The sequence below is a fragment of the Hirundo rustica genome, chromosome 8 (assembly GCF_015227805.2).
Source record: "Hirundo rustica isolate bHirRus1 chromosome 8, bHirRus1.pri.v3, whole genome shotgun sequence".
NCBI lineage: Eukaryota > Metazoa > Chordata > Aves > Passeriformes > Hirundinidae > Hirundo > Hirundo rustica.
In genome coordinates, this window is record NC_053457.1 from 15,080,281 (window position 1) to 15,095,089 (window position 14,809).

The window sequence follows — 14,809 nt, forward strand, 5'->3', positions numbered from 1 at the left end:
TTAGTGTCTTAAAATATCATTGGCATGTTAATCAGAATTTCTTTGCCCATTTTAGCAGATTTTAATATATGTAGTGTAGATTAAGTTATTTTTAAATGCCTGTCACAGTTAGAAGTTAAAAGAATCATTCCTGTTAAATGCATGAGTACACCAAAAGCTTTAATGAATACCTGTTAGCAAAGTTATTTGCACAGATTAGCATAGCTATAGTTAGCAATTCACCCACAATGCATTCATTCTTCTTCTATTCCTTCCCCTCTCACCCCTAAGAAGCTGCTCTTTGAGCAACTATCCATACCTTGATAAATTAAAGAAAAATACTCTTAGGTAATGGAGTTGATGCAAACTAAAAGGAGACCAAAAAAACAAAACAAAATGATATTTCTGATTTTTCTTTCATGCAGATACTAAAAAAACCCAAGGACACAAGGTGGACTGTATTTATTTCAAGACTTCTCTCCAGCTCTGTAAACAGGAACTAAAGTGGTTTGTGGTATCACCAGTTTTCAACAGTGCCATCAACATTTCTAACACTTTTCCAGATTGTACTTCTGAAGAGAGGCAAGAAATGGGACCAGAAATCACAGCTTAACAGAGACTAAAGCTTCTCTGGCACAGGTAACGCCAGACTGCTGATAAGGTCTGAAAAGCTCAGACGGGCACGGTGAAGTTCAGTTATAAATTAAAACTGCATCTCCTAGGAAAGGCTTAAAGCCCTCCAAAACTTGTCGAGAGAGCAAAAGACTTTGGAGATCAGATTAAACCAAAATCCACTTTGACAACAAAGTGTCAGAGATGTGCAAACAACCCAAGCCAAAAATACCCACCCATCCCTCCAACACTGCTCATTTCCTCAAACCAGTATTACATGGCAGCAAACTGTTAGAATCTACAAGGGGCAGGACTGCATTATATGTTTATTTTCAGGTTTACTTATAACATGGATTGTAGGTCAATTAAATATTGTTTAGAAGACTACTTTCTATACTTCCTTATGCAGTTTCAATCTGCACTTCCTTAATAGAAGTTACAAAACTAAGCTGTTTACAGGACTCATTTTAATGCTCTCATTTAATTGACTATATATATATATATTGATTAAACTTGCAACATCAAGTCCTTTATTCTGAACAAAGGTATTTATTCTCAAAACTGACTGTATGAGAGGTGGATAAAGTAACAGAAACACTGTAAAAGTAAAATGTATAAAATTCTTATGGGTGTTTAGGTAAACTTTCCTTATTTTCCTAACCTACCTTCTCAAGTCAGAGCCCTGCCGGCCTGATAGCCCCATTAAACATTCCCATCCGGTAGAAGAGGTGAGAAACAGACTCAAGGTTGCCAAGACACCAAAAGCTGACACTACATGGCTAGAGTTGGGTGCATGTCGTGCTTGACAAGAAAAAAGAGACTACAATGATCAACAATGTCTTTTTCAAATGCTTCACAGTCCTGAAATGTCTATGTTCTTGCACCTCCCTGCATCATTTGAATAGATAACTTTATTCTAGCAGTTGCTCTACAGCTACATTTTCTGTTTTATCTCCCTTCACAAGATGAGGAAGCGTAGGATCTGATTTCCATTTCAGGAAGTGTTGCAAAAGGTAGTTGGACCTGGAGTAGAAACACTCTTGTCGGTTTGTTAAATGGACTTCTCTGCATACACTGAAAACAGGGAGAGGGAGATCAAATCAGGTGTGGGAGAAGGTAAACAAGCTCCTCAGTTTTGAGGTTATTACCAGAGCTATAACACTATCAGCAGGTCCCTGTGAACCTGCTGGGGGAAGACTGCTTATGGCTTTCAATAATGCAATACCCCACAAATGCATTTTGGCAGTAAAGAAACGCTCACAGAGCATATGCTGCTCCAGAAGATAATTTAATTTGTCCAACAGTACTCAAATTGGAGTACACAAGATTTCTAATTTTTAAATTAAATTAAATTCTGCACAGCTCATCACATCCGGTGAAAAGCACAATGCACTCCAGAAGGATTTCAGTGCTGCAGCAGAAGCCCCATCATCTCTTTTTTGTCAATAATTTATAAGGATTAGCTGGGGAGTATTGTTGGGTTAGGAGAAGGGCATTACTTATTTTTAGAGACTGGCTTTCAAGTTATTTCAATGGAAACATGAGGCAGAGAATTACACCAGATTCATTTACTTTTTTGAATATTCAAACCATAGACCTGATTTCTAAAGTTCCGGGTGTTCGAATTTGACACAATTCATTACATTCTTGTATTTTGTTTCCAGCTTACAACATAGAGGCTTTCACTTCAACAACCTTAAGATAAAATTTGAGTGATGAAATATCAATGACAAATTATTGCTATTAAAACCTGCAGAACAAAATATTTGTGGCTGACAATACACATTCAAAAACAAAAACTCTGCACCCATTTTTTATTTGGTGATGTGAAATTTAGTTTTGATGCAATATTCCCATTAGGAAAATAAAGAACAATTAGAGAAAAAAACTACTAACACTTTAAAAATTGGAGAAAAAAATGTAAGCACTCTGAAAGATCAAATCAACTTACAAAGCAGAGAAAAAGTGGCAACAGCAATAAAAAATGGAGCTCAAGCAGAAAAACTTAAAAGAACAACAGTATTTTACACCTCTGGAAAAGATAGATCTCTAAACTAGTTCAAGAACGAGTAAGCTTAATGCCAATTAAACAATCCAGCAATATGGTTATATGGATGGTAGCATAACAAGTAGGCTTAAGCAAGATAACAGACAACCTGATAAGAAGCAGTCCTGCTCCTCACTGATAAACTGGAATATTTTTTTAAGGTATATTTGTACAACTTTTCTTGGTGTGGTACAGAAATGGCCTATTTACCCCACAGACATCATTGAAGAAGAGTACAGTAATAGTAAAACAAAAGTAGCACATGAAGATTCATACAAGAGCTACCTAAATCTTACTAAAATTGTTGACTCCTTCCAATTAAAGACTAACAAAGACAGCATGAGGAGACTAGAAAACATTGATTAAAACACTGAAGGTTTTCATAGATACCACCACCACAGTTTCATAGAGCAAGAACAACCAAATGACAGACACCATGCTGGTTACTTCCAGCAGAAGACCAGAATCCCGGAGACCAGCATAAACTCAGCATTACACAGGCAGGTAACCCTCCACTTATTTATAGGCATCATTCTGGAAACAAAACTGACATTTAAAAAACGAAATTATCAAGGCTTACTTGTCAAGGAAGTCCTTGTCCACAACTGCACAGATATCGAGCAGAGGATTTCCCATTCCAAACAGGACATTTTCACTGTAAGAGAATCAATTATTTCAAGTTAGCTTTGCACTTGTTTATTGTTCCTAGTATATGTAAAGACCTTTTTTTTAATTAGAGAGAAAAACAAAAAAATACACTTTTTGCCCAGCACAGTAAACACACAGTGACCTGGCATATACACAGAGTCAAATTTGAGTGAAGTACCATCCTATAGTGATCTTTGATCAATACACAGACTGCAATAATAAACATATTGTTCTGTTAAATTGTCACTTACTCAGATAAAGAATGTAAGGCACGTGCCACATTCTGGTGTTTTAAAGGATGACATTCAAGTTGTAATACCAGATTTTAGACAGGGGGAACATCACATCAGGGTAATAAGAATGTCACTGAACCCACTTAGTTGTTGGGTACCAACAAATAATTAACAATTTAAGTCTGTTCTAATAAACTGAAACAAATAGACAATGATTTCTGCACTGTCAGCCATTTTAAACAGTGCTGTCTATTGGTAGGTGGGATGCACTTTTTAAGCAATTTGACATTCATTACCGTGACTTCCTTCACACAAAAAAGAAATATCAAAACTACTGTAAACAGTATTTTTGAGGATAGCTTTAACTTTTTTTTTTTTAGATTAATTCAAAAACCATGTGTTACATTTTCCTGAATAGCATGTACTTGGGTGATAATACAGTAAATACCAAAGGATTAGATATGTGGCTTAGTGTCAAGCAGGAGGGAATGCAGCTGCTCTCTAAAAGTACATCCAAACCCATCACATTCCTTGCCAAACTAACACCTACTGTCTCCAGCCAGCAAGGCACACCCAGGCTCTGGCTACCAAAGGCAACTTCATTGTGACCACCTGTACAGGGTTTGTGTGGCCAGGTTTTGGTAGTCAGGGGACTGCAGGGGTGGCTTCTGTGAGAAGCTGCCAGAAGCTTCCACCATGTCCAGCAGAGCTCCAAGATGGGCATGCTGCTGGCCAAGGCTGGCTCAATTAGAAATGATTGTTATACCTCGGTGATAACAGATTTAAGAAGGGGGGAAAAAAAGTTATTGTGCAGATGTAATGTGGCCAGAGAAGAGCCGAGTGAGAACATGTGAGAGGAACAGCTCCGCAGACACCATGGTCAGTGGAGAAGGTGGGGCAGGAGGTGCTCCAGGGACCTGAGCGGAGGTTCCCCTGCAGCCCATGGTGAAGATCATGGTGAAGCAGGATGTGGTCCTGCAGCCCACGGAGGTCCACGGGATGCAGAGATCCCCCAGCAGCCCATGGAAGAGACCCACACTGGAAAAGGTGGATGCCTGAGAGGAGGCTGGGACCCCATAAGAGACCCGTGCTGGAGCAGCCCCCCGGCAGGGACCTGCAGCACCCTGGAGAGAAGAGCCCCTGCTGGAGCACGTCTCCTGGTAGGACTTGTGACCCTGTGAAAGATCCATGTCCTTGAAGGACGGCACTCAGTGGAACAGTGACCCATGTTGCACTGTGCAAAACACGATTAATAACCTTGATACTGAGACATAGCAAACCATGCTTTAAGTATCCTAGTTTTTGTAGCTTTAAGGACAGTCCTTTAGAGCCCACTTCACTGTAAATAAAATGTGGAAGATGCTGCTTCATGAAGATGAAGCCAGAAATCCAGCTCACTCCTAACTGGGATAATTAACATCTGCTTAGTAAAAACCTGTAAGACTGACTAAGTACTTTTGTCAGTGTGACAAATAGCACAGCATAACCATAAGTTACACCTGGCTAGAAGACAAGAAGAGTGAGAGACAGATGACAGCTCGGAAGACATAAGGATAAAGGAGATTGCAGTTGAAGTCACAAGACAGAGTATTCTCTCTGATGTAAAACCTAAGTATTGCACAAGTAGTACCGTAAGACAACGAATGAAGTCAGAACTTTTCAAGCGTTGAATGCAGATCTGTCCCAAGCTGTATGTTCCTATACGCAGTGTTTACCTGATTCTCACATGCTGTGAAATTTTACATCAATAGATACATAACTACACTAAAAAAAGGCTAACTTCTGCATAAGACAAGACTCAGCACTTTAGCGATCAGTATGCCAGAAAACAGCAGCTGTACTTAAAAAAAAAGTCTGAAATACAGCTGACACGCTGAGGTCACCACCTATGAAGAAGTTACCACGTTCAATGGAAAAGCAAAATAGAAGCTGCCAAACATTCCATGAGCTGTGGGCTACAGAACCTGCAGGTCAATGTGCTCAAAGCAGCACAAGAGCAACTTTGTGCAGGAGCTCTATGAAGCCAATAACATGCATACAAGCTCCTCACACGTCAGCAGCAGCAGGAACTAGAACTTTCAGTGCCATTTAGTCCAGGCAGCTCTTTACATCACATGTAAGTACTGCTCATTCCCAAGCCTTCCTTCTCCCACAATATTTTATAATCATCTCCATTCAAGCATTCTAGAGGCTGTATGTAGGGTGCCATTTGGAATTAAGTTTTAAAAGCCAAGGTAGCTATCATTAGACTAGTAAATTCAGAAACATTCCACTTAAACTTCTGGGCAATTTCTTCCCAAATTCAGTATAGTTGTTTCTCGCAATTAAAGGACAGCAGAACTTGACAGCATTTAAAACACATAAAACTTTGAGTAGATTAACATTGATTTCTGTGAAGAAATCAAGTCAAGTGTTATAAACTGTTTACCTATTTTTGCAAATAATCTAAACACATAAAATAACATACACTAATCTCTAGCTCTGCATCCTCAATTAATATGTATTACAACATTTTTGGTTCTTTCACCTAGGCATTAGACCTAAGTCCCAAGATACTAGAACTTCCATGCTTAAAAATGCATATTAACATTCCATTGAAAACAAAAAAGGAGAAAAATCCATACACTCCATTTGTACTGGGGACTGGAGCTATGTTTTTCCTTAACTGTCACTGTATTTGACAAAAATACTTCTATGGGCAAAACGGGAAAAATCTAAACAATTCCTAAGTCACAAATGTTTAAAAGTCAACACGCAGATATTTAAGAGGTTGGACTCCATCTCAGAGGTCTTTTTCAAACGTAACTGATTCTGTGATCCCCACTGTGATCAGCCATTTTCTAATACAAGCTTTGTGAACTAATCGGGAAAGTCCTACTGTTAAAGAGGAAGACTTGACTATGTAAATTGTTAGCATGTTCGACCTGACTAACCCAACACTTGCTATGGTTAGTGCAATGCAAATCACCCTTCCCTTCTCTGCACTGTTATACTATTGTACTTCTTGTGGCATGACATGAGGTACAGCAACTACTTGGCCCCAGTTTGCTCCTCAGAAAAAATACTTTTTTTTTTTTTACTATACTCTGTAAAGCCACATAAGCCTCTGTAAAAATATAAAATAAAGCAAATATTTATGATTCCGGAGAATGCTAAATTTACGAGTCTCCAGAGCAAAAACCTGAGATATTACACTGTTACATTCTCACCAAACTGAAGACTTTGAACAGTAGATTTGAACTTTATAGGCCTTATGTTTGCTGTTCAATCACACCGGACATCTGCAGTGATTAAAATAATCAACCTAGCTGGTTGATTATTTCCAACCAGCTAGGGATAAAACATAGTGAGTAAGCAGTAATAATTTCCTGAAATTTGAGATTTCACAATACATGAACACATCTCTGCCACAGACACAGAACACACTTCTGTAGACCCCAGCCTCCTTGACTCTCCCCAGTCCCTTCTCTTTCACTGGAATACTGGTGTCATTCAAAAAGGATGTTCTTGTTTAACCCAACCAACCTATTGCAAAAGAGTATCTGGATCAGCTCTTCAAGAAGCAGGTGACAACTCCTTCACCTGCACAAATTAAGGGCATACATAATTGACCAGAGGGTCAGCACCTGTGTGTGTACATGCCTGCAGACACACGAAAAGCACATAAAAATGAACAAGATATATACTTTTCAAACTCTAAACTACAAAGAAGATGTTCATATAAATCTAAAAGTTGTTTGGACACAAAAATACACCATCCATCTAGCAGGCAAAACTACAGAACAGTAACTACAGAAAGCTTTGATGTACATCACATTTACACTCGTAATTATTGATAAGGAGCAATATATTTTATGAGCTTGGCTTTTAACTTAGGACTACGTGGAGTGTGAGTTGCAAGTGCAAGTTCAAGTAATGTAACTCATTAAGTATAAATAAACCTTCACCTGTTAATTAGGCAATTCATTCAGACATTACCAATATGACTGATTTTACACATATGGCCAGCTCACACCCTACTCTTATCACAAGTGGCAGAAAGAAAATGAAACGAAACTGGATAAAAAGAAAACTGGATAAAAACAAAACAAACAAAAAGAACCCACAACATCAGTACTGAGCTACCCTTGAACCTTTTTTAACAACAAAACTGACTGCAACTGAATGATCTGGAAAGCTATGTCCAATCTCATGCTCTGCTGCTGCAGGCATTTTTTAAAACGTGGTCCTGATTCAAGTTGGCTGCTGAACATTAGCAGTACTATATCCAACTATCACACAATATTGTTATCATCCCATGCTGCTGCGCACTTCCGTGGAAGAGCAACATCAGAATATCAGTGAAAGCTTATTATTAGTTACTGGCACAGAGACAGAGGAATATTTTGGGCCTTTGGATACTGGCAAGTCAGAAAGCCTTAAACACGACTGAGACATTTGGGTGTGCAATTGCATGGCAGCACACTGTGTGCCTAGTCTTCCTTTTACAAATTTAAGATTCGGACTTGTAAGATCTAAAAATATTAGTAGTTTAAAGGGTTTCACTATGCCCTTTAAAGTAAGGCAAAACAAGGCATGCTTTAAGCCTGTTCTCAGCACATCCATTTCAGTTTTAAACCCCACATAACACAAGATTTGAACTTACCAAAAGTTATTTATATGCACAGTTACAGCAAAACAGCAATAGTGCCAGATTTATAGCACTTGACTAGTTATAAGCTCTCAACTAAGAGCATCCTTCTCTCATCACACACACCCACGTAACATCATTAGAAGTAGTGTGGTACTTACTGTTAACCATAACTCATCTAACACAGAAGTACCTTAGAACTATCATTCCATCCTTCCAGAGTTCAGACAATTTTCTTGCATCACTGGTCAGCAAATCACTTTAGCGTATAGACCTTAAACATACAACGTGGCCTGCAGGACTGTTCACATGCTTTCCTGACACAGGTCTTAAGCAAAGACAATATTTGGCTAAGCAGTTACATATTTACATACTGACTTAGAGGAACATCTTCAGCGAAGATTTCATTTATTATGAAACTTTTGTAGTCTTCTAAAGTGACACACTCACAGGTTTCAGCTTTGAAAACAAGCCTAAAAGCTTTGGCCTTATGTAAGCAAGGCTACTGCAGAAAAAACTGTTCCACCACTACCCAGCTCCTCACAGCTGTGCTAACTACACAAGCTCCAACAGCGAAATACTACTGCAATTTCAAAGTTACCGTCTCGGTCAGAAACAGTGTAAATGAAACCTGATACGGGGTGTTTGGAGGGTGGAGAGAGGAGATGGGAGAATTGCCTCGAATCATCAAATTGAACTTGGAGTCTGTAATTTTAGGCGTTTCTTTGGCCGCCGAAGACCTGATCAAAGCTTCCCGATTCACCTCACAACACAACCCCATCTTAAAATTAAGCATTTTGGGGGGACAAACTATTAACTCATTTCACTGAGTGTTAAGTTACAGGCTTGTTATTCTCCACGTTTCGTTGACAGGCTGATACCATCACAGTTCCAACAGCCTGCCAAGACCCTAGCTTGCTACGAAGACCCTGCTTTTCGTTATCGGGTATTCTTTTAAAATCTGGTTCCAGTCACGGCAAGCCACAGCGAGGCTTTAGGGTTCCACCGCGGCTGCCGGAGCCCCTCCGTACGCGTCCTCCCACGCCCACGGGCGGCACCCCGCGGCGGGCGGCGGCCGCCCACACCCAGGCGCTACCTGTGACAGCGGCACCGCCGCCGAGCGACGCCGCACGCAGCCCCCGACCACCGCCCCGCGGGTCACCTGCGGGCCCGGCCCGGCGCTGCTCGGGGCTCTCGCTCCCGATGCCAGCCGAGGTACCGGCCGGGCGCGCCCACCTGCCCGCCAGAAGCCGACGCGGCGCCCCGGGAGCGCCGTCCCCACCGCGCTGAGGGGCCGGCAGGGCACCGGCACGGCTCTCCCTCCTTCCCCGCCCCAGGGGAGCGGGCGGGCAGCCGCCAAAACAACTCGCGGCAGAGGGAGAGGGACGGGACGAAGCCGCGCTGCCCGTACCCCGATTACACAGCGGAGAGAAGAGCTCGGCTGCGGCGGAGCATCGCGCCGGGCGCCCCCGCCCCGCCGGCGGGAGCGCATCGGCACCCGCCGCCCCTTCCCCCGGGACGCGGGGTCGTGCTGCGGGCGCCGCGCGGGGGCTCGGCGTTACCTGAGAGCGGCCATGGCTCCGCGCCCGCCCGGCCGCCCGCGGCGGAGCCCCCGGGCAGCAGCAGCACCGGCACCGTCGCCTCTCCGCCCGGCGCCCGCGCCTCAGCCGCGACTGAGCGCCGGGCAGCGCTCGGCCGGCCCACCGCGCGCCCCGCCCCGCCCGCTCGCGCGAGCCGCCATTGGCCGGGCGGCCGGCGGGGGCGGGCCCGGGCCCTGCGCGGCGCGAGGAGCCGCGGGGCGCTGGCCACGGGCCCCGCGCCCCGGTTCGGCTGCGCCCGGTACCGAGCGGCGCCGCCCGCCCGGCGCCCCCGGGCTCCTCGGCCGCCATCTTTGGTACGGGCGGAGAGCGCCAGCCTCCCACATAGCCCCGGCTGCTGCTGTCCCCTCCGCGAGCCCCGGCGGCGAGCGTGGGAGACAGTGACAATTGGGGGGGGAAAAAAAAAAAAAAAAAAAAAAAGTTTAGCGGAGGCAGGGCAGAGGTGCGGGGCTCGAGCCGCACCGCCCACAGTAAAGATGGCCAGGAGCCGCTGGCAGCGCGGCCCCTCGGGTGTCACGGGGCCGTGGGAACCGAGAGGAGCCCCCGCCCCGGCTCTGTCCTGGCCGCGGGCTGACGCCCGACACACGATCGCTACACCCTGGACACGAAGGCGTTTTTATTCTTTTTATTTAACTGTGCGTTGGGACGGACGCGAAGCCGCCGCCAGTGACCTCCTGCGGAGCTTGCCTTCCCCCGCAGGCGGCGGCCGCCGGGCGCGGGGCCGGGCTGCCGAGCCCCCGGAGCACATCGCCTCATTCCGGGCTGCCCGAGCGCCTGGCAGACACCTGCGGAACGCAGCGCTTCGGGTGCCCAGCCGGCCAGAGGGCACGGCTGGAGACACGGGGAGAAAAGGGCGGCCCGTCATTGCTTACCCCCTTTTCTTATTCGCCTGACACTGGCAGAACTGCTTTATCTGAAAGGGAAAGCCCCGCTAAAGCCAGGTTTCTATCGTCACTTTGACAGCCTCGTTTGGCTGTCAAAGTTACTGCTACACTGTGCAGATTTGGCACTTACTTTGTTAACTTACTAGCACCAGAAACACTGATTCATGAAACTGAAGTCAATAGGTTGTTTTTGCCAAAAGTGAATCCCACGTAGTTAAGTACTGCTGTGTCACCTCTAACTAAATATTTAAACTTCACAACTTCGTAATCCTGTGGTTATTAGTCTGAAGTTTCCCTTCCTTTCCATCTACAAAATGGGAATATTGTAGTCAGAAAAAAAATCAAAGCCAAACTTTCCATCTCTTTCTGATTTTGGGGTCTCTCAGAGATGATGCCAAAACATGACACGCTGATGAAGGTCAAAGACCTGCATTGTCACATGAGAATAACAGGAAAATTTATGCTCAATATCTAACGTAGGACGAATCTAGGTTCTCTAAATCTGACCCCCCAAAAAATAATCACCACTTATTGAATTCACCATAAAATTCCCATTATTGAAGTATGTATGAAAAGTCAAGTAACAGCAGGAAACACATCCATCCTCTTACTGTTATAGCAACACAAGGTGCAAGAGGTCCTCAAATCCTGAAGGAGGATTTTGAACTCTATTGAAATGCAAATACATAGATACATAATAGCTGTATCCTCTGATTGATGTCGAACAATTTATTATGTCTAGTTTAACAGTTCAGTGCTTAATAGCCAAACCTCTGTTTTGTAACAGAGGTGGGGGAGGAGGATCCCATCACCAGCAAACAAAACAGCTACATAACTTGTTATTGCACATGAGTGCAGAATACAGCTGTCTTCTTGGTTCTATCACCATAGTCAAAATAATAAAAACATTTTTTAAAAATCTAGCTGTAGATTCCCTCATAAATAATTGTCTGATTTTAACAAGCACATAAAGATATGTAAAGAAAAATAGATACTTCAACATGAACTATATTTACAGTAATTTGCAACATACAGCTGCATATTAGGAATAGGAAGCTACAAACTAAGACGCCAAAAAAAGTATCATCAAATGTTTCTAAATTTTACCACTTAAGCATATTTTCTCTAAAAAATATTAACATCTTTTCGTGGAATAGCATGTGACAGCTCAACATTGGTCAATAGCACTTTATAAGCTTCCAGCTATTCGCTGTGTCCAATCATCTTGCTTGTGCTATCACATACTCACAGGTTCTACTGCTACTGACATCTTTGAGACACCAGCTACCCCTACTACCACTTATCTCTGGGCTTTTAGTCATTGGCCAGGGAACTGCCAGACATCCAGACTTAACCCTAGCCTAAGTGGAGAAACAGCAACCAGCTATTCCTGGAAAAATGGTCAGTTATGGCTTACGGTCATTCAGAGATGAACTTAATGCTTGTGCCCCAAGTTCAACTCACTGTCCCACCATGTGTGTACTGGGCAGCCAGCCTGAGTTTGCTCAGCCCTCCTGACCTTCCAAACTCCCTCTGCTTGCATGGGGCAGATGACCTTGCCTTCACATGTGATTTGGGCTCTGAAATCCCTGAGAGAAACATGGAATTCACAGCTTTTGCATCTAAAAATATATAAGGCCTGACAGGGTCTAGCCACAATTTCTTGACTGCTTTTGTTACTATACAAGAGAGAAATCTTTGTGACCATGTAAGTTTCTCTTTATATGATAAACAACTTCCTGAGGTGATTTCGCTAAAACGTTTCCTTTCAAGTCCACTAAATTCAAAATGAACCCTACCTGATAAAATAACAGGCAGGCATACGAGAACATTTAAAATTGTACTTTCTTGAAATAGTGCATGAAATTCTACATGTTACATATTTGTAACTTGTGTATCCAAGAGATAGGCAATCTAGGCCTTAGCCTTGGACTAACGTGTTGTGTTTTACACCACAAACATTTGGAATAAATCTTACAGTTTACAATATATAAACAAAAAGTTCTATATTAACCCCCATATCTTCACTCAATTTCTTCAAAGTACAAAAGTAAGGTTGATCTTAGATAAGCTGCCCATCTGTTTACAAGACAGAAGGGTGATCTTTTACGTAACAACCCCAGCAGGCATTGTAAAACGGGACTAGTGAGCAAGTCCACAAATTCTCTTTCAATAACAGCATTTTGCAGAGCTTGCAGATATCTTCTATTATAACAGTTGTTTTGGCAACTTTTCTGCAGAGAGAACTGAATATCTCACAACATAAAATAAGATACATTTTTGGCTTGTATGGGTTCTACTTGCAAAGTATTAAAAATATTTTATTATTTTAAGAATTCTGTAACATCATCCCATTTGTTTTCATGTAGCTTTACAGAGTGTTCAGCTATAAAAGCAAAGGGAAGTCTACAAATCTGCTAACTCTTCAGCATATTGCAGACACCTATACTTTCTTCTATTTTATTCTAATCAAATAGCATAGCCCTTGAGACAGTTACAACTGCTTTGCACCACTGAATGTACGAGGAAAAAAACCGCACAACAATCTTTCACTGCAAATGAAACCCCAAGGTAGCATAAAGCCAGAAAGTAGCTTTATCTTACCATCCTTCAAGTGCAGAACAGCTTTGACTGTGGTCAAACAATCATTATGGAAATTATTACAGTTCAAAATGGAAAAAATCCCTTTCCCTTCCCTGAAATCTGAGTAATACCCAGAGACTTCTCTCCATCACACAAAATGCATTGATATTATATAAATAATAATATTTTGTACTACTATTGTACATTATATGAATAATACATTTTTAAGAATAAATTTATGTGAATAAAAAATGAACAGCCTTGAAAAAAACATTGTGTTCACATTGTATCTGCAAATTCAATTTACTTTTTTCAAGAAGATAAGGTTTTCCAATACGCTGTCAGCAAATAGTAATTAATGACCTTTAGATAGCAACCCATTCCCTGCTTCTGAAACTGGTTTTGTGAAATATTTGTGTACCATGCCTGTGTAAGTAACTACTAAAATTCAATATCACAACCTTGAATCACAAGCCAGAATTTTGCCTCCAAGATTTCCACATGAAATATACCTTAGCAACAGTAGGGTAAGCCGAGGTCTTGTTCTACAGAATTTCACACTGCTAAACTAACACCACAGTCAGCTAATTCTACATCCATTCAAGTCTCTTTCCTGGGCATCTTCCTTGTCTGTTTATAAGCAATGTTGGTCGATCCAGTGAGGTGAGTAATCCTACACAAACTGTTCCTTTAGTTGAAAAAGAAGGGACTCAAATCTCAGGAAAACACACAGTTTCAAGATCCACGATGAAACAGGACTATTTACACCGGCTGCTCTCTCCCAGGTAATCCAGCTTGCCAGCGGCCTCAGGGCCAGGACTAGTCCCAGTGATTTAAGGGAGGCTTCCCAGCAAGGCAGAGCTGGGAATGTCCTGCCGGGCATTGGCCAGGGCTGCCATGTCTGAACTACTGCTGCGGCCAGGTGGGCTGCAGGGATCAGTAAGGAGAGAAAGAGAGAACAAAGAGCCTTCCACAACCTCCTCTTTCCTCGGGTTACACACTCCCTACTAAAAAGCAAGGAATTACTTCAATTAAAAGGATGAAACACCACGGCAAGCTTCTCCGAAACAAGAACGCAGCACTGTGGAAACATGACACACGCTATGCGAAATCCCCGAGGATTACATCAAAGGCCAGGTGAAGACACTTGTCAACGGTAATTTGAGAGTTACACATCTGAACAATGGAAACCAGTGCCCGCGCTGTAAGAGCACGGTAATTTCCATGCTGCAAGTCATTCTGCTTTTGGATATATTTCTGCCAACACAGCTTGGAAGGGGAGGTCACTGCTGTTATGTCCTAAATAAAACCAAATTAGCAAGGTCTGTTGCTAGTGTCCGCAAGAGTACTAGTTTGATTTCTAAAGGGGACTATATATTCATCTGATGAAAAAGTCTGTTGCTTTAATTCTGGGAACAAACACAGCAAAGTGCTTGAGTTTCAGATCTTTATTTGACCTGAGGACATTACAAGTACCAACATGGAAAATGTTACCTGTATTTGCAGATACAAGAAATAAGCAAGTAAGAAAACTAAGCCATGAAGACAAAAACTGAAATGAATACAAATGGGGAGCAAGGTGAAATTTTAAAAAA

At 42.6% G+C, this 14,809-nt stretch overlaps 1 protein-coding gene across 2 annotated transcripts in view; it reads right to left on the reverse strand.

Moving 5' to 3' along the window:
- ADK (adenosine kinase) overlaps positions 1 to 14,809 on the reverse strand; it is a 273,051-nt gene that overhangs the window by 254,732 nt on the left and 3,510 nt on the right. Inside the window, exons 1-2 of one of the 2 annotated variants that reach the window (XM_040070583.1) lie at positions 9,712 to 9,803; positions 3,219 to 3,293 (exon numbers count right to left, since the gene is read on the reverse strand). In XM_040070583.1, the coding sequence (XP_039926517.1) occupies positions 3,219 to 3,293; positions 9,712 to 9,725 (89 nt within the window). In that variant the 5' untranslated portion in view covers positions 9,726 to 9,803. Of the gene's footprint in view, positions 1 to 3,218; positions 3,294 to 9,711; positions 9,804 to 14,809 lie in introns of those variants that run through there. The other variant, XM_040070582.1, reaches the window with a different exon arrangement.